Source organism: Lytechinus pictus, chromosome 19, assembly GCF_037042905.1.
Source record: "Lytechinus pictus isolate F3 Inbred chromosome 19, Lp3.0, whole genome shotgun sequence".
In the NCBI taxonomy this organism is placed as follows: Eukaryota; Metazoa; Echinodermata; class Echinoidea; order Temnopleuroida; family Toxopneustidae; genus Lytechinus; species Lytechinus pictus.
In genome coordinates this window covers 12119791-12146419 of record NC_087263.1, presented here as the reverse complement: position 1 = coordinate 12146419, position 26629 = coordinate 12119791, and the positions used below count along the sequence as shown (strand labels likewise).

Genomic DNA, 26629 nt, shown 5'->3' with positions numbered 1-26629 from the left:
CTATATCGCACCTCTTGACCACATCAAATGAGGGAAAAACTCAAGTGGATTTAGGTAACTTGGCAAAACACATCTTTATTTCACCTGTACAATATATATATCTACAACACAGTACTTGCCCTTCATAGAAAATTAGATTTATACATCAAAACATGCGGAAGGCATAAGAGAATTACACATATTGTTCACATGAAGGAAGCACAGAATTGAAGTCCAAATGTAACCACATATGTACACATTTTACATATTGTAGTTACATACATTTGTAGAGCCGTTAATTATACATAATTTACATACAGAGAGCTCTATTTAAGCTTGGTATAAAAGCAGATTATCATAATAAAATGATGAAATGTACACAAAAAGTGTTAAATGAATTTAAAGTAAAAACTTAGAAAATGGAGTCCATGAATAGACTTTGTGATTCAAATTTTAGAGATTTCGTAACTTCCGAACAGCATTATGAAACCCCAACCCGGGGGCTGTTCATAAGTTAAGAGTGACATTAAGAACGACTGCTGATCCTATCTTGTGGTAAATGATATTCACCATTATATGTTCATTGGTGATTATTTATGCCATGGTCACATTTGTTCTACGGCGGCCGTACGGCGAGTCGAAAACAGCCGTTTTAACATTTTTTGTCCAACTACATATAGGTGGTTTGAATCAAATGTGACCAAGGTATTAGCAAGAAAGGTTCACCAGTCGTTCTTAAAGTTCTTATTAACTTACGAACATCATTATGAAATGCCCACCAGGTATCTTCTATTTATCCTAAATAAAAAGAGATGGAATATGCTTAATATAAACAGAATATAACTGAACTAAATACTTACAAATGAATATATCTATGAAGATGAAGTCCAACTAAAATCAACTACATGATGAAACTAGCTCATTAAAAAAGAAATATATTAATTTATCAAGAAATACTTCTGTGAGAGAGTAAACAATTAAAATTACTTTTCCCAGACTTCAATATCTACAACTGGTAAAATAATACCGATACAATGAATATAAAAAAAGGTAAAAATAACAAATTTAAATCATGAAATGCAGCTTGAAAAATATAGTATCAGAAAGATGGAAACTACAGATACAAATGCTTGTCTCTGTTTACAAAAAATTGTCGAAATCAACACATGATTGTGTATTGTCTGATTAAATTAGATGGAATCTTAAAGATCAGAGGCACTACAGTTTTCATAAAAAAAAAAAAAAAAAAAAAATAGAAAAACTCAGCATTTAAAATGTTAAGATTAGTAAATGAACATGGATGTATTGAATTGAAATGACAAAAACTCTTTTGTCCTGACGTTGTACACTGTACACTATGGCTAGATAGTTGGAATGAAATAAGAAGACTACTTGCTAAACTACTTTATTTATTTAGAAAGCTGATTTTTTATTTTTTTTAAATGATATAGTTTAAAAACATCAGCATCAAGCAAAAATTGCCATATTACAGTGGTAAAATTGAAGTCATTATAACTATAATTTTTTTTCTTCAGATTTCTTAAATTTTGTTCTTAATTTCACAAAAATAATTTCTGGACTTTTCACCATTTTCTCAGAACAATCAACATTGGATTTTAACTGAAGCTAATCAGTAAAAACTCTAAATTGGCAATACAATGAAAACAACAAAAATCACTGTTTAAAAATGCTAATTGGCAACTTTCCATTAAAAATAAAAAACAATGGCTAATATCATTGATTTATAAGTTATTCATATTGAAAAGTATTCATATAAATAGAAAATTAATGATTGTTGCCGATTTGAGGAGCAAAATCAGATTTTTTTCTCAACTTGATAAAAGATATTCATCTACATAACAGAACATCCAATATGGAAGCAGCATTAGCTAGTCTTCGCCACATCAGACAAAAACACTAACTGCAGACTCCGCCTTGATTATAGGCTATAGCAGCTTTAGTGTGGAATGACGTCAATTCCGATGCAGCTTCTATAACAGTGTTCTAATGTCTTACTCATACAATCAATAAATATGCATGGAATGTATTCAACAAGTAATGCTGTGATAAAATATAACATCAAGTTATCATAAAAAGACAAATAAAAAGGAAATTCAATTATCAAGATTTACTTGATTTTACAGCTGGGCAATTCCATAAAATGATCAACCTTTTTAACGTCTGACCCCCATTTTTATCAAATTTTACTTCACTTCATAAACTGCCCAAGTCATGGTCCTTTAAGAACATTACACTGTCATAAGAACAAAATATCAGAGACAGAAAATTTCATGAAGGTCCCACATTAAGAGGGTCGGACGTACATAATTTATGGAATTGCCCAGCGGGAGATCCGGAGAGGTAGTAGGTGACTTCAAGTTCAATGATGGTATTAGAAGGACAACATAAACTAAAAGATATTATTAGTGACATTATTTTACAAGATATGAATTAAAGCACAGTTCACTTCACCTGATTCATATCTAATGGAACCTAGGAAATCAGGGCCCCGTCTTACAAAGAGTTGCGATCGATCCAATCAATCGTAACTCTATGGAAATCCATCAGTGTCATTATTTTTTCTACAGGAAATTTGCAAATGTCCTTTTTAAACAAAGGAGAACACACCAAATTGTCAAGAAATCTAGAATTTTTTTTAACAAGCATGTATTTTATATATTGACTTTGCTGGCTTTCCATAGTTACGATTAATCGGATCAATCGCAACTATTTGTAAGACGGGCCCCTGTTCAACTTCTGAGAAAATCGATGTAGAAGATGTACGTAACATGCTTTGTACAATCTGGAGCCCGCAACACAAAGCCTAGCAATGATCGCAGACAAATGTTTAATGAATGATTGCATTGACTACAATGTACGATCTATCATGGAAATCAAGCGTACAATTAAGTTCTAACTTTTGTGTAACGAGACCCAGGTCTATACATGTATAATACTCTAACTTTGGCAAATATACTTCGGCGGATCCAAGGGGGGGGGGGGGGGGAGAAGCAAAATTAAAATATGTAATGTACAAATGCCATTAAAACTTTGAAAGCGAAGACCCTTTTTTGGGGGCTTGTCAAATTTTAGCGGGGACAAAATATCATCACTTTTTGGTTGAAAACATCTTTATTTATTTTTTTTGCTTGTCAAATTTTTCCTGGGAAAAATGTGCCCCCCCCCCCTTTGGAAAATCTTGCATCTGCCCCTGTATGGAGGGTCATTCTTACAAATACATGTATAACAATAGGAATATACAAATGAACATGCTATCAAATCAATACTGGATATTTTCCTTGTATTCAAGGTAATAAATCATATAAAATCAACAGAAAAATATAAACCCATATTCATGACTTTGAAAGCATACAGTCAGTTCCGGGCCCTGTGACATACATGTAAAAACATGCAATCTATTTTACAATTAAGTTTGATTGTAAGTCTACTGCAAACCATGTACAAAAAGTTATGATCAATCGTAACATGAAGCGTATCTCTATATGCTATACCCCCTGTAATACCCTTTCCATCATTGAGTAGAGATTGAAATATAAAAACAGCTTGCTCTTTGCATAGAAAACGGATATGAATTAAGGCACTTGTGGCAAATATATAATAGTATTATTCTTTCAATCTTTGAAAGGAAGTAACATGAAATGAGGTTTCAAATTGAACCAAATATTACATGAAATATAATGTTCCATTGCTTATATATTTACACAGCGTTGAGATAAGATTTGTTTACATGGTTTATTAGTAATGATATACTCTGATCAAGAAAAATATTTTGGGACCACAGAAATCTCTGCTATGGCATGGCAACTTTTCATCCAGTTTGCTACCATCTAATATTTTGACGGATAGTATATCCACATTCCAACAAGTATGGAAATGAATAGAGAATAATGACTATTGTAAGATTGAATAATCTGGACATTAATCATGAAAGCCGTGTAACTCTATAGGATGGCAAAGTTACGATAATCATGAATTCTTAAATGAAAAGGGTCTCTAAATTGAGAATTACTTTGACCTGACCAATTATTAAAGTACTGAAAAGTCAACATATCCAGTATTAACCATATCATATCTGAGTACTACCACTAGCCTGAATCGATGAAGCTACTGCAGCATTCAGACCTGTATGAGGGACAGAAGCAGTACTGACAGATGGACCTCTCGCAGCCTGGTTTGTAACAGTCCAAGGGCGATGCAGAGGCGGGGCACAAGTTACCCCTGGAACAGAACTACGGCACGCTTCTTGTGCAATCATACCACTGACATGACTGGTTGGTGGGCAACTGCCAAGGGGTAGTAGAGTTTTGGTGGCAGGAGTGGGATTAAATTGAGTGGTGAACCTTGGTGTACATCCTGGAGAAGGTCCAGGAGCCGCTTGCAGGGGATACAGCGCATTTAGAGGACTTCTCATCAGTGGCACAGCCTCCTGATGACACCTTTCCCTCGTGTTCACTTGGGTTGTAGGATATCTCTCTGGAAAACGAATGCAACCTGCACTTGGTGTCCTTGAAGAAACATGGCTACCTTTGTAGGGTCTCACATGTATAGTGTAAGGTGTGCCATTGAGTGTGCATCTGAACTGTGACTGAGGTACCCTCTGCTGCATCTGGTATCCTGGAGGCGGCCGTCTGAGATGCGATGACCCTGCATCAAGTCCTGACCTGACAACGGGGACACTGTCGGGAGACCTCGGTAGACTCTGAAGAGACAAGGGTGGTTTTGGTAGAGCCTTGATCACTCTTCTAGACGAAATAGTCTGAAGTTGGTGCATACTGGGCATGTGGCAAATAGATGCAGAATGATTCACAGGGCTGTCTTTGCGCAAATGGCCACTCTGCTGATTAGAAAGTCGTTCAATTGATGGATGGCTTACCTGTCCTGTGTTAACCAAGCCATGACTGGAACTACAGCTGTCCACTGGACGTACAACAGGATCAGAATGCGGACAGGCTTTTTCTGGCACTTGAGCTGCTGCTAAGGCTTTTGAACGCATCAGATATGGAGGCAGTGTAGAAGTCTGGGAACTACTGGAAGGCTTTACAGGCATAGGTTCATCTTGAGGATCTGGTGATGGACTGCGTTTATCTCTTGGTTTTTCCTTTGGATAAACTTGTTCCACTTCAACTTCAGATTGGTTTCGAAAAGTGTTTTGTGACTTTGTTGCATGAGCGCTGTGTTGCTCCAACGGAATCCCTTCCAAAGGTTTCAATTTGCCGAGATCTTCACCCTGGTCTTGAAGACAGTGGATAGTTTGGTAGGGAATTGTATCATCTCCAGAATAACTAACAGATCCTGCTACACTTTGGTTACTCGAAACGTCTGAACCAAAATACCTGATTGAGGGAGCAGAAGGCTTTGGCGACTTTGGTGTGCTAGTGAAAAGCGGCTCAGGGCCCATTCCTGAGCTGGCATCTGCAAGCGGATGATGCGGCGACAAGTGCAGATGATTTGCCTGTGGAAGTAATGGCCTTGGGGAAGCCAGAGCAACACCATGACCAGCTGGACTGGCTTGAGTTGTCAGTTTTGGAGGGGATGAGTATGTTGAGGTAGGTGACAACACCCAAGGGGTGCTCACTTTCTTCACTGGTTGACCACCTGTGAGCGATGGGGATGCATTGTCCCCTGGAAACAACCATCGGTCAAGCTCACCAATACTGACCTCAGAGCTTGGTCGACTGGATCCTGGACGAGGAGTGCCTCTGTTGGTGCATCCTTGTAAGAAGGTGGAGAATCCTGATAAAGACGGAGGAGGAAAACTAGCAGACAGCCAGCAATCCTCTAAATTCACTTTCCCATCCATCTCAGGAAGTTTACTCTCTGCCTTTTCAAACACCTTCCTTATTCCTTGAGCATCAGTTGCAGATCCTTCAGATTTGGGTCCAATTCCACCTGATGATCTCTCGGTATGATAAGTGCCTTTAACCAGATTTTCGGATGTCTTTGAACCCCGAAGATTGTCGAGCCTAGCATCGTCAACATTTTTCTTCAGGCTTCCGAACTTTCCTCCGAATTTCATTTTCACACTGTTTGTGCTGTAGTTGTGTCCTCTAGGGGTTCTGGCTCCTGTTCGTGCTTCATCCACAGAAGACCTACTGCCTGCCCTCTCTTTTCCATGAAGCGCACCATTTGTCTCAAGGTAGGGAACAATCAGTCCATTAACTGGAGAAGTAATAACTTTTCTTTTATCAAGTTCAGACAGGGAATGGCACCGAGGCATTTTCTTGCTTGAATACTTTGGAGTAGCACCTTTCACTGTTGAGGCTTTTGCTGTTTCCGAGGGTTCTTTATCAAGGTCTATTGTAAGACGTCTTTTCACATGCTTCAGGGCAGCTCTTCTCAGCTTGGTGTCATTCCTAACAAACGGTGTTTCCTATCAAATAAATATCAAGAAAAATATAACATGTTAAATTTTAATAAAGACTTGAAATCAAATAACATTACAGGGGAATTTCACCCTGATGAAAAGTTGGCTTTAAAAAAAGGTGAAAAAATGTTGGCAAACATCCATCAAAGATTGAACGAATAACAAGGATTTTTTTGTGCGACTTTGTGACATCACATGCGAGCAAATCCCCCGTGTGATAAAAATTCCATTAAATGCCATTATCTCATAAAATTGAAATAATTTCTGACTTATGCATTCATTGTCATCGGTGTAATTTCATATTTTCTTATAATACATGAAAAGTATTCAGTCATTACAAACTATAAAAAAATTGAATTTATATTACTTGCCATATGGGGAACTGCTCAGACATGGCGTTACAAATTCAAAACTAAAAAAAAACTCATTACTCTTATTCATTGATTTTCGTCAAACCTCCAATATTTTTCTCAATTTTTTTTCTGTTTTCATCGAACACAATTAGGGTGCTGACAAGCGTCATCGCAAAGTTCTATGAGACACCATTCAAGGTATCACAAACTTATCGCTGGGGTAAACTTTTCCTTTTAATGCTTATAGCAAATAAACACTTGAATTTTCATATCCAGTCACATTTGGCCTGCGTCATGGGCTTATTACAGCCAGTAAAGAGGAAGAAAAAGGAAATAAAATTAGAGAAAGAGGAAAATGGGGGGGGGGGGGGCAAGGCAGAGCAGGCAACATTAATTGTAAAAAATCCTATTCTTTACATGTATTTCTTTTTATCCTTTTTTCAAACCTAAAATCACATTTAAAAAAACAAAAACAAAATCGAAAATCATCATTCTTACAATCCTATCTCGTGTCACTTTCCCCTTAAAAAATCTTACTAATTGGCATCTCTGGCAATGGCATTGGTTAAAATTGGTTACAACAGTGGCAAATCGGGGGGGGGGGGGGGGGGGGGGGGGGTCACAGCGGGCCATGCCCACCTCCCCTTTTCAGCCATAAACAAAATTTTCAATGTAACGTTTTTACCCAAGCGTGCCCCCCCCCTTTGAAAGTGAATCCAGAAAATGTGCCCCCCTTTTGGAAAATCCTGGATCCGCCCCTGGGTTACAATTGTACTACATGTAGAATAATTTAAGATTGTGCGCTTGTTCCATACCTTGGAAAACAAACCAAATCATACACAAGCAAGTACACAACAGAATGCTTAAAAGAACCTTTTAATAGCATTTCCTGAACCTTTTAAGAATATACTGTTGTAACTTCATTAATCAGAATACAAAAAATTACTAACAAGAAATAGATAAAACACATTTTCAAGATAAACAAATAAGAATAGTAAAATGCAAACAGATAAATGGAAAAAGACACCCTTTGTCTGTTCCTCAAATGTGTATTCAAACACTTTTAGTATAACAGGGCTTAAATCAATCCAATGCCATTGCCTGAAATACCGGGTATTCTATTGTGCCTTTTTGTATAATTTCTTATTTGTGTTGCAATATAGAGATTTGCCCAATGTGTTAGCCCCGCCCTAAAAGAAAATATATGTGTATATCAATATATTCGAATTCTGATATTACAACCAAACCAACTTGTGTCAACAGAGAAAGTCATCCTTGCAAATCAATTTTGATGATCTCTGATAAAATCGATGAGTTGTTGTTTTCATCGGGGCCTAGTTACACAAAAGTTTGCAGAGGATTTCACATGTGAAAGGAAGAATCTGATTGGTTCCTGGACAGTGCTTTGAACCAAATGTGCATGTAACAATGATCCTGATTGGTCATTTTCATAAAGCAACTGATCGCCAACCTTTGTGTTACACAGCCTAGAAGAAAACATTATACGGTTGAACAACTTAATTTCAATAATTTGTTCTAGGGTAAGACCCCTTTTCTATAGGGCAAATTACTATATTATAGCACAAATAGGAAATCTGTAAAAGGGCACAAATATATTCAAGGTCAAACAACAGGGTTGATAAACATGATTGAACGTCTCAATGAAGAAGAAAAACATGCATGCAGTTGGGAAATCCCCAAAACAACAAATACAAATTAATACTGTGAAGAAAACTTTGAAATAAACAAAGAAATAACACCAAGAAACTTTCCAAGTTTCCAAGAAATCTGAAATGCAACATGGAACTCCTTTCTTGGATAACAACAACAAAGTACCTGTGTCATGATCTTATCCTTAATCCTACTCCCTTCACCTTGCCCTGTTGGATAAACAATTGCCATCGAGCGGAAACTAATCTTAGACTTTAGCTGATTTCATTTTCATTTCCAATGTACAAAATAAAATTGGAGAAATCCATGAATACAGATTAATCTTTTTTAAGACTGATCTCTGAGAGTGCAGAAATTGGTTTGATTTAAGGGGGGATATCTCACTGAGCGGCAAATGCTTGCGAACATGGCGAATTTGAGATTGCCAACGTTTGTAAAAAGTGGCAAAAAGTTTGTAAAAAAAGGTTGCAAGAAAGCTTCTAAACTGATTTGTAAGAGTGTCGCTGAGGTTCTTTTGGATTCGCCAATATGTTAGCAATCATATAAACCATGCAGCACCTGTTTAAAATCAACCCTCTAATAAAGAATGTGATTCCAATGTTTCCGAACATTTTTCTTTTCCGTTTCAAGGCAGTTTGCAAATCCAGTTTGATGCCACTAACATTCGTAAGACTTTTCAATACTCGTCAAAAAGGTTGCTTAGTGAGATAGCCCCTTTAGCGTAATTTGACTTCAAAGACACAAAACAACCCATGCTATGCATGATCTGGTGTTCAAATTTGCTACCACTGAACTAATCGTTTGAGTTATGGCAGACTTATCTGTAATTCACTTCTAAAGGGTTGAATTTTGTCAAAGAAATCAGCACATCATATTCTAAGATATTTCATTCAAATGACACTTTAAAATTGCAAATTTTATTCAAAATTTATGGTATCATTCATTTTGACTCATGTTATATCTAGATATATAATTATTTCTGGAATTCATATCATACCTGTCTCCTCTTGGCCTGCCTTCTTTTGTGGGTGGGACACTGGGGTGTGTGCCTGGGGGTGGGGCCCCTCAGGGATGCAGACTGGATGGGAGGGGTGCGTGATGATCACGGTAGAATTCTTGGTGGGTTCGGAGATGGTAGCCTTGGTCGGTGGGTTCTGATTCAATAAAAAGACAAAAACAAGCATCCAATAAACATGATAATCTTAATAAACAAGGTCTATACTATGACAAAATTTGATTTAAAGAGAAATTCCAGTAGTTGCAGTAAACACTGATTTCATTAGAAAGTCTGTAAAACCAGGCTTAATTGTCAGTATATCATCGAGGATCTAGATCTGGTACAGTTACATAAACTGAACTTTGTGAACTCTTGAAATCTACGCTGAAAAATGTTGAGACTGAACTTCCCCAACACAGATAAGCGCACGTGGGACAGTGTATAATTATTGCTTTGAGCGTCGGGCAAGACGCTCTACCCGAATCCTGTGCTTATTTGCTGATTTCTCAGCAATTACACAATTTCTTCCAGAATCCTTTGGCACATGCGTTTTATTTATACAAACAGACACTTTGGTGGTCATTTCATTGGATTCTGTACGAACTCATTTTGATATCGTTACCAAAACTAGCATTTACCTTTAAGTTAGAGATCCAGGCACAATCACACAAATTGCAATCAATTGCAACTTATGATAATAATAATACACAGTTCTTGTATAGCGCATAACACATTATAAATAACGTCTCTATGCACTTCCAAAGGAATTGGATATTATGTAATATAGAATGTAAGAATGTAACATAGAATGTGATAGAATGTAATTGCAAATGACACTCAATGATACTTTGTGATCAACAGAAAATTTTGGTAGATTACACATTGTGACAACTGCAAATAATGACTAAGAAGTAGATTGCGATCAACTGCAACTGAAACAGAATACAAAAGGATTAATTCAGGAAGAGTCAAGAACTTATTTTCTTTCATACCCAAGTCTGATGAACTTTTCAGTATTTTTGTCTGTCTGACATTCCTATATATAGCAGTCAAATAATTTTGCTGTTGGGACGGACTTAATGCCTCCTAACAGATTAAAAATCCTAACAACAATAACTTAATTTTTTTACCTGAATAGTCGTTCCAGTAGCTCCAGACTTGACCTTCTTAATGAGCGGGTGATATTCAAACTCCTTGTCCAGTGCGAGCTTGACCGCTCGTTTGCTGCGTCGTATGATGGTCACCACCTGGTTGGAACTGGACGTCACTGGACACTTGACCTGAGTTTCTGCAGCCTCCGGGGATGCTACAGAACTGTTGACAAAGAAAAGAAAGATGTTCAGTTTTAAAGCAAAATAAGATAGAAAAAGGTAAATTGGCACTATGTCTGCACCCATAATACCCACTTTCAGTTTGACCCTGTTGTCATTACAGTCCTAAAACTAGTTTAATGGGTAATGGGAATGCCCAAAACGATCTTCCAAACCAGTATGGAAACCACCTCGACATGTGGTTTTCAAGACCGCTTTGCCTCATGGAACTAGTTTAAGCGTAGGTGAGGACACAAACAATCTTCAAGCATTTTTGGGACACTACTCCTCACACTGTGTATAGAATGCCTACGCTGCAGTTTCAATTTTTGCGCGAAACATAAGAAACCACAGAGAGTGTTCACGTAGAAACAAGATTGCTTTATTTGAAGTGGTTCTGAAAATCCGTTCAGATGCTGATGAGAATGCTCGCAAAGTGATCTACCAAACTGTTTTCTTAGACTGGTTTAAGGGAAAACAGTTCATGTGAACAAGGTCATTGGTCTCCTCCTAATTCGTCTACTAATCATTTCATCTAAATTATAGACCGTATGCATCGCCATCTTAGAGGCTGAAGCCATTGGCTTGTGTGCAATGTTGATCTCTGACAACTCTGTTTACGTGTATTCCTATATCCCCTGAGGGAGGGCGCTATGAGCTTATGATGTCATATACATAGGGTCTATAACCCAATTACCATTTGGTTCAATTTGCATTTAGCCTATACCCATTTCATCTAATATCTACTTGATCTAACATCACTCTGTCTTTATGATGGGACGAACTGTTAATATGATTAATTTCAGTTAAAATTAATGGGAAGTTTTGTCCAACATTGCAAAGAAGATTAATCAGTCATTCTGGACAAAGGGAAGAAATACACAGGGGCTTGGGGTGATTTTGCACTCCAAATGCTCAGAAGACCCCTGGAAATCCCCTTTCACTACAATGTTAAAGCTTATCCAATGTTGCAGATTTAGGGAGTAGGTTGTGAAACATAGTCCCCAAAACAAGTAATTATTTTCTTTAATAACTTATATCCATTCTGGGCTTACTTTGTGGTGGAATGCTGGCCGTTGCCAATTGCACTCTTAGAGACCACCTCGCTGGCGCTGGGAAGCTTCACCCAATTATCCTGTCTCATCGGAAGCAGGTGGATGACCGATCCGGGAGTCGGGGATATGACGGCAGGGTGGGGCCCACTCACGAGGGGGCTGTTGCTGTTTGGCGTGACGATGGTTCGGTTCCCGGTGGTGATGGTGGGGTTACCGGCATTCGTCTGATGGGTGGAGCTTGCCTGAACGGCTGCCATGGTGTTGGCGTTCAACAATGGGACAAACCTGGGTGGAAATAGGAAGAAAATTTTCACTTGTCAATGACCCGTTTGCAATCATGAAACTAATTCATACATTTCATAATGCATTCATGCTAGTTGCACCCTTGTATTGACGTCACTCCATCGCATTAATTCTGACTAATTGATTGACAACAGTGTATTCAACACCACACATTATCAAATTGTAATATTTCTTTCTACAAATGATTAAAAACTTTATTCATACGCTCCAGTGATCTCACTGCTTTTTCTACTGGTCAATGCTAATTTTTTTCCTTATGCCTTGGGATTAGTTTTTCAATTTTTAATTTCATAATTCTCGAATGACCGGAAAATATGGTGCAAAGTGGACAATCAGCTATGGTAGGCAGAGGCATTTAGAAATGTGAGAAATTAAGGGAAAAATAAATCAGACACAAGATTTTGCTTTATATCTTCAAGGCAATCGGAGATGAACATTCAAAATCTATAAAAAGTCTCAAAATCATCAAAAGCCTGAACTTAGACTTTAATCTGAAAGTGGCATCTCCGAAGCAATGACCTCACCTCTGCACATAGACCAATTTCTGCGACTTTGTCTTGGAGGCACTCGTACACTCCCCGTCTCCCTGACTTCTGGGGCTGGCTATCCTCACTGTGGTGACCTGAGAGCCATCTCTGGGGCTTAGCCGACGATGGAACGACTCCGGGGTCAACGGTGCTGCGTCAGAGTTCAGAGGTGAAGGGTCGGATGAGGTCACGGTGGAGCCACAGAACAGTCTGGACACGCAGGCGGGGTACTTGTTTTGCAGTGCCTGGAACTCCTGAATAAACTCCTCTTCTGCTGATGTAAATGGGGAAATAAGAGATTAGCTTTTGCATGAAAACGCTTTTAAGAGGGACTGTCATCGGTTTTAATGGGAAATCTGAAACCAATCAGATATAAATGTGGGTGCGTCGTGGTCTAGTGGATCTGACTCTCCCCTTTCAAACAGAGGGTCATGGGTTCGAATCCTAGCCATGGCGTGTTTTCCTTCAGCAAGACATTTATCCACACTGTGCTGCACTCGACCCAGGTGAGGTAAATGTGTACCGGCAGGAAGTAATTCCTCAAAAAGCTGTGCGCACCAGAATCGGTTGACTAGCTTAGCCGGGGTAATATAGGATTTAATTTAATGCCACTAGAAAAAAACCTTATGGTAAAGACATTATCTCACTTTCCCTGGACTGACAGTTGTAGAGACAGTGATTTTCCGTTTCTGAAAATCTGTAATTCTGTTTCAACTTGATCTAAAAATGGAAATTCCGCTTTGTCACTGAAAATGTACACACCAAAAACCTGAATTCCGTTTTGCGAAGGTTAATTCCATGAATTTTTAAATGAAAAGTATATGAACCAAACTGAATTTCCGTTTCATTTACCAGTATAACGGAAAATCACTGTCCCTACAGTTGCCCAAGGACGATCAGGCTTTCTCCCAAAGATATCTCTGTTACAGGCATTTCCTATGCTTCACACAAAGTCTAGAACCTGATGGTTCCTGTACAAAGCCTATGGGAATTACAGAAACACAAGAGTAAGGTTAATATTAAAGGAGAATGAAACCCTTGAAACCAGCTAAATCCATATAAAAGAGAAAAATCAAAGAAACATATTGTTGAAAGTTTGAGGAAGATTGAATGAATAATAAGAAAGTTATGAGCATTTGAATATTGAGATCACTAATGCCATGTAGATCCTCCCATTGGCAATGCGACCAAGATCTGTGATGTCACACACGTACAACTCCCTCATTACTTTAGTACTTATTTCACTTATATTCTCACTTTTATAGAGTCTATCACAAGGTGAGGTGTTCTCTTTATGAGAGGACAAGTACAGAGGTTTCACAACATTATATCATTGATGAATCGTTTGTCATATGATTAGAATGAGCAAAAAGAGATGTTTTGGGGTATATTTTCAGTGTCCAAAACTGGACAACTCTCCCCTTTTGGACACTGAAAATGTACCCCAAAACTGGACAACTCTCCCCTTTTGGACACTGAAAATGTACCCCAAAACATCTCTTTTTGCTCATTCTAATCATATGACAAACGATTCATCATTAATATAATGTTGTGAAACCTCTGTACTTGTCCTCTCATAAAGAGAACACCTCACCTTGTGATAGACTCTATAAAAGTGAGAATATAAGTGAAATAAGTACTAAAGTAATGAGGGAGTTGTACATGTGTGACATCACAGATCTTGGTTGCATTGCCAATGGGAGGATCTACATGGCATTAGTGATCTCAATTTTCAAATGCTCATAACTTTCTTATTATTCATTCAATCTTCCTCAAACTTTCAACAATATGTTTCTTTGATTTTTCTCTTTGATATGGATTCAGCTGGTTTCAAGGGTTTCATTCTCCTTTAATGAACACAGATAAAGCCCAGTGAAAATAAGTCACCTTTTTTGCTGCCATTATTCAACGTCGACGCTGAGCTGTTCTCCTTGTCGACCTCCTCATCCTTGACGGGACTGTTCGGCGCCGAGGAACACTTGCGATGCTCCTGCTCTGCAACCTCGCACATCGCGCTGAACGATGCGTTCCGGCTCCAGATGATGCGGGACTTGAGAGGCGTCGTCTTCCCGAGCGGCAGTTTGACCATTGCGGGGGTTTGTTTGTGGGTTGGATTAGACGACCAGGAGGATGAATTCACTGTTTAGGTGACCAAAAAAAAAGAGAAAATAAAAATAAGAATAATACTCACTTTTTATACAAGACAACTTACAATTAAGTATCTTAGTGCTCTAAACAATTGGAATAGGAAACAAAAATGAAAACAATCATATTGAACGACCTACATACATCCTAAAAAGAATGGATTAATGACATTCTTAACAAAAATAATCTTGACAATTATCTTTAATCTATCTATATCTATTCCCGATGGGTTTTTTTGACACCTTTCCCATTATTAACTTGATTTTTTTTTACTATTCTCTATTAAAATGAGTCATATAAACCTTGGCAAAAGTGTCAGACAATTATAAATTTTCTCAATTCATTTGAGTATTCATTTCAAATTCCTAAAAAGCAAGATTATGTACACACAAAGAGACAATAACTATAAAACATAATTTGGGTATATGTAACAATTTTGGTATATAAGTGGTTTAAATAGAACAATACTTGTATGTCAAATTTCAAACTAAACCCATCCATAGCATTAAAATGTCTTCTAGGGGTGAAGGCCTCTAAACAAAGCAAATCTTCAAAGGGAAATGGAGAGGGAAAAATGTAAAAGGAAAGAGTAAAATATATAAACTGTAGATACTAATAATACATACCAGGTGGTAGAGGAAAGTAGGAATGCTTCTGTGTTGGTTTTTTGCCTGTTGGAAGTTCACCTGTACAAAAAAAAAAAAAGAGAATTACTGTAATCAATTTTAAAGTTCATGATTTCACTCATGGAATCATTGAAAAGTCTGATAAAAAGGTGTAAGGTTTTGTCAAGGTATCTTGTGTGAAATTGCCAGGGTCCTATTTCAAAAAGCCCTGTTACACATTTTTGCTTTGTGTTCACAGTACGGTATACAAATTTTAGTCGAGTGAAATTTCCAAATTTGGTCTTAAGAGGTCAATACTTTTTAAAAAGGCCTTATAATGTACTTATGGTACATCACATTCACTCATGGCACGTGCAAATGGCAAACCCTGTCATGCTTCCAGCAAACACCTTTGGTGGGTGGAGTCACAATAACAATCATACTTACTCCAGTCGACGTGACTTGTATCAGGATCCGGCCCTATCCACCTGAACGCTGGCTTGCGACTCCTTCCCTCCGATAAGTGGATTTTATCAATCAGTTTCAGACTCGTCAAGATGTTGGCAATATCATACAGTCTCCTTACTTTAGCTGCCAGAGGGTTAAACAGAAGAGGGCAATGTTAGTAGGGCATCCAGAATATCAAAGACTTTGAGGAAGACAATTTGTGATGTAAAACTTCACATTTTCAAAGAATGAAGCAAAAGCATTTCTCTTTCAGATAAGCTTATTTTCTAATATTTAAAAAAAAAAAAAATTGGCGGTAATTTTTTACCCGACTGCAAAGAAAGCATCAATGCTTGTAAGCAAGCAACCAGAGGACCAACAGCTTAAAGTCCTCTCCGAGGGACCTGGTAATGAGGATAAATGCCTCACCTAAGGGCACTAGTGCACCAAGTAGGAATCGAACCCAGAATCTAAAACCCCCGCTCTAACGACTTTTGTACAAAGAACCACCCCTTCTGATTTATTGTTGTTTTTCGGATGACTAGTCACATATCAGCAAGATATGTATCTGCTTTGTGCTGCACTCAACCCAGGTGAAGTGAATGGGTACCTAGAAGGATTTCTTCCTGGAATGCTTTAGAGCCTACACGGTGACCCAGCTACGGTCGGGGTACTAAAGTAATATCTCATAGTATACAAATACATGTACTATAGTGGCTAGACTATACAGAGGGACCTACTACTATCATTAGCAACATTTTTTTCTACATTATTAGAAAAACAGTAATAAGATGAACTTACTCTTGAACTTTGCATTTTCTCCAATCTGATAATTCTGATCTCCTTTTAGAATCCTGGCAGCTACATCCAAAGAGATGATCCGATCCTAATAAAATAAAATACAGAAAAAGGAATACAATTCATATTCACTGGAATGGGCTGTAGTAGATAACATTCCAATTTGAATGTTTCACAATAGTGGGCCACCAACATAATCATCATGAGAGGCATACTTTCCTGTGCAGGTCAGGGAATAATTTTCCTGGTATCGCATTGCAATTTGCTCCACATTTTTTAAAGACTGCTATGCATATTAAGTCTTTTGTATAGCACATTTTTACATAGGACTGTACAATACTTAGTTGAGAGCTTTTCTCTTGACCAAAATGGTATTCAAATTTGTCAAGCAAAATTATTCCCTGCAGGCCAACAACTTTTTCCCTAGATTGCAGGGACCGCATGAGAACTGAAATATTAAAGAGATATTGAACAGGGAATACTAAGAACTAATCAGTGGAAATAGAAGTGGGGTCACAGGAACAATGTTGTGGTTAACTACGGTTTATAATCACGTTGAAAGAGAAACACAGGAAATTTAATATTGTCAACCAGTTTTTTCAGGATTGCTGCAACGGAGTGACGGCACAATAAGGGTGGCAACTTGTGCGCAAGGATTCCAACTATCGATACACACCTTACAGACGAGGAAAAGCATGATGAACTTCTGACTCATCACTCCTAATGTCTTGTCTCTCTTTGTGTCTGGGGAAGGAAAATAAAAGTAAAAAAAAAAGATTTTTAAAATGATCACAAAAAGAATGTATGATTGTCTATTGCTTTCCATGGATATTTGATGTGAGCACAAAGTTTCTGGATGGAGAACAAAGTATGACAATATTTCAAATAAACTCATTCAAATTGTGGAAATTATTGCAATACATTGCAGTATAAAAAAATGTGTTAATGATAATAATAATAGGCATTTACATAGCCCCATCTATCTAGAAATATTCTATTCTGAGGCGTGTTGTTATTATTATCATTATCCCAGCATTAGTTAGTAGGATGTTATTCAATGTATAGATTTCAATTTTCACTTACTGTGAGAAAAAAAAGTCTTTGGCTTGTATTCTCAAAAGGTTCCAATTATACCACGGTACAAAACCATGGATTATGCAGACTTCTTGTGTTTATTGCACTTCTCTAGAAGCGCCCTTGGCCAAAATGTTTTTCTTAGTATATGTAATGTAATAAGAGCAATTATGTCAAAGATATCTGCTTAATAGTCCGTGGTGAAATGAAATCTCTTTTGAGAATACGGGCCTTCACGTCTTTCATCATGTTGAAAACAGCATATATGACACATGCCTCCATTGGTCTGTATCCTGATAATCACGGTAACAAGGAATGATAATTGTCACCAAATCTACATCAACATATATCTCTTTCATTTATCCACTTTCATTAATCCTAATAGTGTTGTTGTTAATGGTGCTTTGACAAGCTTGTGTCCTGTGAACCTAGACCCAACAGCGAGTCGACTCCCACTTTTTTTTTATAGCAAAATCTTACCATCTTCCCAGTGCTCTCTCCCGTCTTTCCTCATCTCCGTCTCAACCGGGGATTTCAGGAGATTGCCGATATCCTGGAGGGGTTGCTTAGCAACGTCACTCATCGTCATCCTGTCCGGTCCGTATACCGGTGATTTGGTGTCGTCCATCGAGAGACTCCCGTCTTCTAACCTACTGTGAAGAAGTGCCAGCTGCTCAGCAAACTTCTGTCTCTGTCCAAGACACTATAAATACAATCAGGAATAAATTAAATGAGCATTGGTCTATATTCATCAGGGAAAAAAATTACATAGGGGTATAAAGAAAACAAGTGGAAAGCCTCTGGCAGCCTCGCCTGCATTACGTGATTCAATATAGCAGCAGTGCTGACTTTAAAAACAACTACTGAATCATTATTCACACAAAAAACAATGTTCATATTCATATGATATTCATTAACCCTTTAATAATGACCTATCATCTTGATCATGCCTCCTGAAACTCATGCAAGATGTTCAATGATACTTGATTACTCTTATGGCCAGGTTTCATGAATTAAATCCATGAACTTTCAAAGTTATGATGGCAATACAACAATTACCCCCAACATGGCCAGTTCATTGACCCTAAATGACCTTTGCCCTTGGCCATGTGTCTAATTACACCCACTGCTACACAATAGATGCATATTCACGCCTCACCGAAACATAGAGCTCACAGCATACCCCAAATCGATAGATGACTACTACTAATACTACTACTGCAACAATTACTACTAATACTACTTCTTCATCTACTACTGCTGCTACTACTACTACTACTACTAATATCACTACTACTCTTCTCATACAGTACCACTACTTCTACTACTAATGCTACATGTACATTCATTATCAGAAACAAGTTTGCATTTTAATAGTACCTTTAGTTTTGCTAGTGTTTGGTCGAGATGCGTCCTCCCGTGCCACAGGTAACGGTTCTTCGCTCTCCGGCTTACCATCTCAACGCTCTCAAGGACGTTCACAATGTCATAGATCCTCCGCCTCTCAACATCTGAAGAAAAACAAAATACAGCCAATAAATAGGTCTTAAGTTATATCTCAGAATTCTTATCCCAATCTCATGCCCGTCACCTTCATAGCACCCAAGACACATTCACACTGCCAGTACCCCTAATACAGGATTAAAGGAACACCAGGAGATACATGTAGGTCATTTCTTTGTAGGTCATTTCTTACATCAGCCCACAACTATGGAACAAACTTCCCCTTGACATAATAGGCATCAGTCAATTTCAAACTAAAATTTAAAAACCTCTTTAAGTTTATACAGCATCTTGGAAACTCTTGCAGTGCAATAAACAAATGGTTTTAGTGCTATATATATATATTTGTAATAAATGAGCACTCAAGAACATATCACACTTTCTTTGAAAAAAAAAACATATTAAAACAAAATTTGTCAAAGGTGATCGTAATTGTACCTCATCATAAAGCCTGAAAGTACACTAGTACAGTCAGCAGTACTTTGACTCTTAGAGATCATACACATGATTCTAATGCAGGTATCAGAAGACAAATTCAATGTAAGCATATCGTTACAAAAGAATTCAGGACATATATTATGTCAACATGACAAAACATGTACATGTACACTACATCGTGGGAGGTACACTCTCGATATGTCGGCAACAAAACCCTCTGTTTTATAGTGACATTAATGTTGATAGCAGGGTCCCGTTTCATAAAGATTTTTTATAATTACAAAAGCAAAATTTCTGTAACAAGTTTACAATAAGCCAATCAATTTGAATGATTTCAGTAGCTTTTAACTGTTATTGCAAATGTGTAAATGGCCCTGAGTGTTGATACCAACACTGATTGGTTTACAGAGATATAAGGGAGCTACATGTACATGTGGTTAGGTTGGCACAACAGTTTTGATTAGTAGTATAGTACAGAATATGAACTCATCACTTACTCAAATCTTTTGAGATCTGGTCTAATGAGATATCCATGGCTTTGCCATCTGGAGGGTAGTCTGGATATTTGGTCAAGAATCTAAGAAGAAAAAGAGTAAACATGAACGTCAAGCAAACACAAAAAAAAACCCCAAAAAACAGCACACCTACAAGAGAATGCCGAACATGTAACTTTGCAAATGCAGTCTGGCAAGTATTCTGAATAAAATATTTAAAAAGTGATAGAATTAGAATGTTGTTCAATACTATTTATCATTACATGTATCAGACGTCTGAGCTGATCCTTTACAAAACTGTATTGGCCAAGTCTTCATGAATATTGGTAACGATTAACGAATAGCGATTTGTTTTTTACTCTACGTAGCAAAACATACCATTGTAAATTGTATTTTCCAGTCTCGCATTCGAGCATCTTAGGACGAGCAAAGCATACGTGTCATATTGATCCGTGCAGCACCAATATACGAAAATAAGACAATGCTGTATATGCATCCCAAGGGACGCAACTTTATAATGTCACAATGGTATTTTAAAAGCCCAGAGCTTCTAAACATGACACGACAGAACCCTCTTCTTAGAGTATAATTTCTCAATTTTCATGATTATGCTCTAGATGTCTGATTTAGATTCTAACAAAATTATTGACTGGCTCCCTTTCGAGGAACATAAAATATATTGCCCTAAAAATCAAAAGAACCATATTGTCCTCAGGCAAATATGATTCCGTTGCAATTTTTAACTATTCCATTTTGAGGAAACACCCAAAGTTTCGTTAAAAAAAAGCAAATGACCAGAGATCACTGAGGCACTTACTTTTGACAAAGTAATCCAAGGGACTTGGATTTCCTGTTGTTTTTCTCTCCTTCATCTGTTCCGTGTTCATCCGTAGGTGATAAGAGGAACGATGAATCATGACCCGATGAGGTGTTAAGAATGGACACGTCTTCTATGGAGGTCATCACTGCCTCTTGGTTACAAGGTGATACTGTTCCTAGAGTGCTTGTAGACATTGCTTCAAGGGGGCTTGAAGACTCTGTTCCGAGGTCTGTACAAGACATTGTTCCTTGGGCACTAGGCAATATTGTTCCTTGCGATGCTGCTTCTACCATTGCGTCAAATAACCTCGCTTTCTTCTTCTTGTTCTCCATGTTTCTAATTTCAGGACTCATTGCACTCAACAGCATCTTGAGGTTTGCCGTCGGGGTCAAGGGGTCATCATTCAGAACCTCATTGGTATCTGCCAATTTTGTTGGGGTGACAGGTTGCCCAGACCCCGCCTGCTCATTAAAGCTAAAAGTGCCAAGCTGCTGAGTTCTGAAAGACTCCCTGCAATTTAAGGAAGAGTTCTTTGAGTTGAAACTAAGGTCACAGGATGAAGAGAACCCACCACTGGAGCTGAGGTCTGCACTGAATCCTGAAGAATTTGGGGTGAAGCCTGAGTCGTTTGTAAGATTTGAGGAATCCATTCGACTCCAGCTATCTTCTGTCCTGTCTTTGAGATCCAAGTGTGGAAGGTATTCCACAGTGACATTAGGACTACTTGACTTGATCTCCGGTCTAGAGCTTGTGTCGCTGGTCTCCGACATGGATGAGAAAGGGATCTGCACACTGCTGCCATACTCAATGGATTCATTATCACTCTCGCTATCGTGGTCCAGCGGCTGAAAGTGATTGGGTAACAGCATGCCTGCCATACTGGAAGCTAACTCGGCCATGACTTAATTAATCACCAGAACTGTATTTGACTTCTGCAAAAGAACGGAAGTGTATTAAAATCTTAGTCTGAAAACTCTGAATAAACTGTTTTTGTTTACAAACTCAATTAATCATTGTTACAATGATGGTCAATAGTAATGATAACAGGCATTTATACCGCCATCTATCGCCAACAAAATATATTTGGAATAGAGGCGGGTAGTTATAGTATTTTTACTAGTCGTCTAGTACCCTGCTGTTTGTTTGAGCAACCATTTCCAACGCGGGGCATTCAAGGAATTAATTCTGTTTATATGACACCTAGATAGATCCTCGTGATTTGATTGGTTGTTTGATATCGATCATTCAGTCCATTTTACAATGACGTCATCAACCGTGCAATTTTGGATCCATTCATCGTGCAATTTTAGATCCATACGATTTTGTCCATTGCACTCGCGCACATAGACTGCGCTGCAGCTGCAGGCACCAAAAGTGCGCATGTTGCAATGATGTAACAATCAACAGACCGAACTCGCACTGCATTAGCGTGTTTTGCATCGAAATTCATTAATTTCATATGAAAAAAATATAAATTTTTAGGTGTCATATAAACCAAATAATGAATATTTTTTCATTCGTGCAATGGACAGAATACTTCATTCGGTGAAAGATGAAATAATGATCCATTCAACTCGGCTACGCCTCGTTGAATGGATCATTTCATCTTTCACCTCATGAAGTATTCTGTCCATTGCACTCTTAAACATTCATTATTTGTATACTAGTACTCACTCACAAAAGCAACATACTTTCTCACAATACAGGCAAAATAATTCACCTTTGGCAAGCGTGATTTACAGAGGTTCACCTAAATTCTAATGTCATGTCTAAGGACAATCCTTTAAACTCAACCATCAGCATGAAGTCACCCGAAACTGTTATGATCAGTGGGCACTGGGAATACAGTAGCTGCACATTTTTTTCACAAAATTAACTAAAATCAATATAATATTCTTTTGTTTTTATACTGAAAAAAAAAATTAAAGGCATAAACGCAAATTTCTTGGGTCCACAAAAAAATCTGATTGATCAAGGCAAAATTAAATTTACATACGTCTTGTCTGGCTACTGCAATTTCAGGGTGCTTATTATCAACAGGTGAGGTGGTTTATGTAGTACAAGGCAATTTTTCGTAATGACTCGAGACTATGAAATAAAGTTTAATGTGTAAAAGGGGTGGCTGGAATATGAAGTGCAAAATATGTAATTTCTCCTGACATTTTATAAAACTTAAAGGTCATGTCCACTCCAAAAACTGTTGATTTGAATAGATGGAGAAAAATCAAACTAGCATTTCATTGAAAATTTCATCAACGTCGGATGTAAAATAAGAAAGTTATTACATTTTAAAAGTTTTGCTTATTTTTCACAAAACAGTCATATGCACAACTCAGTGACATGCAAATGAGACAGACGACGATATCCCTCACTCACTATTTCTTTTGTTTTTTATTGTTTGAATTATAAAATATTTCACTTTTTACAGATTTGACAATAAGGACCAACCTGGCTGAACCATACTATAAAACAATGCTAATTCCACATGTTCAGGGAAGAATTAATCATTGTTGACAATGAGAAAGTTAGAATATTTTATGCAATAGTGAGTAGATGACATCATCTGTCTCCTCATTTGCATACCAAACAGGATGTGCATATAATAAATGTTTTATGAAATTAATGAAAATTAAAAATGTCATAACTTTCTTATTTTTTCAAATCCGATTGTGATGAAATTTCATGCTTGCTGGATTTTTTTAAAAAATCAACTTCTTGTTGGGGTGGACTTTAGTTTAAGGTTACGTTTGATTTGGAAAAATCAAGTTCCGCACAAAACTTTAATACAGTTTCTTTAAAAAGATGTAGATCCTACCTCGATCAATTTTAAAATGTGGTATTTTTTTTCTAAATTATAAGGAAATTAGCAGTTTTCTCCAGACACCCTATTAGTATTGTTAACATCTTGAAATTCTGCATTAAAAATTGAATTGAGCTTGGACTTGATAACAAAAAAAAAAAGAGAAGACATTTGTTGAACTGTTCGTTCCAGAATCCAGTCATGCAAACATGCTATTTTTAATGACCTCCTGCTTCCCCGACCCAATTCTCAGTCAGCCACACAAATCCAGACCCTGTCATCTAATGTTAATCAGACCCCACCCTCAATCCTCAGGCTCAAGTTCAACCCCCCCCAAAAAAATGCAACAAATTTTAACATAAAGATTAAAGACTATCTCCATGGGGAGAAAGGGGAAAAAAGAGAAGAGGGAAAAGAAAATAAGACAGAGGAAAAAAAATTAACAGAAAAAACAAAAGGAGAAAAAATGGGGGAAAAAAATGAGAAGGAAAAAAAAGGATGAAGGGGAAGAGGTTTCCATCCTCACATTCAGTAAGGTCATTTTGCCTCCAACGAAGATTCTGCTAGGATCGAAAGCTTAGCCTTATTACTATTAACCTTAACTTTTGTTAGGCCCCTTTTGACTTTTTAATTCAGTAAGATTAAGTTAGAAGGCTTCAAATCAAAGTCAAACTCAATAAAGCCGGACAAAGCAGTGCCAGTTGCCAACTCAACACAACAAAGACAGAAGAGTCTCTGAGTCTGATCATGGTACCTGGTGAAAAAAAAGGGGATTTCGAAGTTTCATCTGGCTTATTCAGCCAGGCTGCATCAGCTCAGTCAGGGGAATGCCACGAACAACACACTTGACTTGACATGGTCCTGACTGAGCAAGCCCAAGGGGGGCCGGTGCGTTGACTCGAGCACTGCCCTACGCTGCCGTTGTTGAATCACAGCTTGCTAGCGGGTCAGCCGTTCAGAAAGCGCGCGCCAGACAAACGGCAAATCCATCTTCAATTTTGCATCAGGCTTTCAAGCAAAGAAAATATAGATCTAGACGTGTGATGATTGTGCATTATTCTTGACCTTGAGATCTAGAAGGTTTTGACTTCCAACAAATGAAATTATCGATGAGTTTGAAAGAAGAAACTAAAATCATGATTGTGGCGCGCCATTTTTCTTTGCTCATTGCTGAACGGAAGTCGCTTGCCTGTAATTTATCAAACTGTTAAGTTTCGATCTCAACAATGTACGGAACGGTGTATTTTATTTCCAATCAGGTTATAGATGCGACTTAAACATTCATTAAGACAAATGTTCATTTAGTATATATCACAAATTTACAAGAGCGAAATTAAGTTTCCAAACTCAAACTCAATGCAGTCACACAAACAACATTCTTATTTCTGAACACGCAGTTTGCACATCGACGACAGCCATGAAAATCCACTCACCCCCACTCACTTCCCATTCAGATTTTCAACTAAATTGTCAACAACCCTCACCCCAAAAACGTTACCGATTTCCCGGAATATTCCTTAGAATGTTAGTTAAATGTCAAAATAAATCAAGCACACATTACCTGTTATTTTAAGGCATTTATATCTCTCTTTTCTCCTGGTGCACTCGTCGGGGCGATGTAAAGTTCGATATCCGCGATTGAGCGATCGCGAGCAAATTAACGCTACGATTTTCGGTTCAATTTTGGCGCGGCATAATGAACACAAACGTAGCCCGCCTCTTTTTCGCTGCTCCACTATTACCTCCACTGAGCCACTCGTTCAATACAATAAACTGTGCCTCATCCAAAATAATACCTTGGGACCAAAACAAGTTGTGAATGAATTGGACGAGAGGCGTGGCGTAGTATTGAAATAAGATGAGTTCTTTTTTCCCTCATGACAATCAAATGGACCTTTTCAGTTCCTGTTTGCAGTCAATGAATCAGGTGTAATATGAATAGAGCCTAGCTAAAGACGGTAAAGAAGGGCGCGCGCTTTGTGAAACGGTAGACCAATTGGGTAGGGGGAAGGAAGGGAGGAAGGAAAGAAGGAAAGGCGGAAAGAAAGTACGGAAGGAAGGAATTAAGGGAAAGAATAAAATAAGAAAGAAAGGCAGAGATCGAGAGAGAGAGGGGGAGAGAAAGCTAAAGACGGTAAAGAAGGGCGCGCGCTTTGTGAAACGGTAGACCAATTGGGTAGGGGGAAGGAAGGGAGGAAGGAAAGAAGGAAAGGCGGAAAGAAAGTACGGAAGGAAGGAATTAAGGGAAAGAATAAAATAAGAAAGAAAGGCAGAGATCGAGAGAGAGAGGGGGAGAGAAAGCTAAAGACGGTAAAGAAGGGCGCGCGCTTTGTGAAACGGTAGACCAATTGGGTAGGGGGAAGGAAGGGAGGAAGGAAAGAAGGAAAGGCGGAAAGAAAGTACGGAAGGAAGGAATTAAGGGAAAGAATGAAATAAGAAAGAAAGGCAGAGATCGAGAGAGAGAGGGGGAGAGAAAGCTAAAGACGGTGAAGAAGGGCGCGCGCTTTGTGAAACGGTAGACCAATTGGGTAGGGGGAAGGAAGGGAGGAAGGAAAGAAGGAAAGGCGGAAAGAAAGTACGGAAGGAAGGAATTATGGGAAAGAATAAAATAAGAAAGAAAGGCAGAGATCGAGAGAGAGAGGGGGAGAGAAAGAAAGAAAAAAAAAAGAGAACGAAAGAGGGGGCGGGGGGGGGGGAGAAATAAATAAATGAAGTAGACCTATAATGCTGACGGGAGACCTATAAAATGAACTCTTACTTTTTTTTCATTTTATTTTTTTAAATTCCAACAAATTCAGGCGAGCAGGAAAGAACAGTATTTGGTCAAAAGAATTAAGTCAAAGCAATAAGCAAAATATTATATCATTACACTTAAAATAAGTATATCTAGCACTTTTATAAATCAGTATTATTTTACTAATTTAT

The 26629-nt window shown here is 37.9% G+C and overlaps 2 protein-coding genes across 2 annotated transcripts; both read right to left on the bottom strand.

Moving 5' to 3' along the window:
• Nucleotides 1-49: 49 nt before the first annotated feature.
• LOC129283323 (uncharacterized) lies at nt 50-6217 on the bottom strand. Its single transcript, XM_054919162.2, has one exon. The coding sequence runs from the start codon at nt 6215-6217 to the stop codon at nt 4067-4069; it is 2151 nt and encodes a 716-aa protein (XP_054775137.2). The 3' UTR covers nt 50-4066.
• Nucleotides 50-25481, bottom strand: LOC129283322 (uncharacterized). Its single transcript, XM_054919159.2, has 15 exons — nt 25266-25481; nt 20902-21836; nt 20088-20167; nt 19030-19160; nt 18130-18352; nt 17252-17319; nt 16579-16663; nt 15778-15921; nt 15352-15411; nt 14468-14719; nt 12578-12851; nt 11751-12035; nt 10516-10699; nt 9386-9542; nt 50-6370 (listed from the first exon to the last, which is right to left on the bottom strand). Exons 2-15 carry the CDS (start codon nt 21801-21803, stop codon nt 6354-6356), a joined length of 2862 nt encoding a protein of 953 aa, XP_054775134.2. The 5' UTR covers nt 21804-21836; nt 25266-25481; the 3' UTR covers nt 50-6353.
• Nucleotides 25482-26629: the final 1148 nt, after the last annotated feature.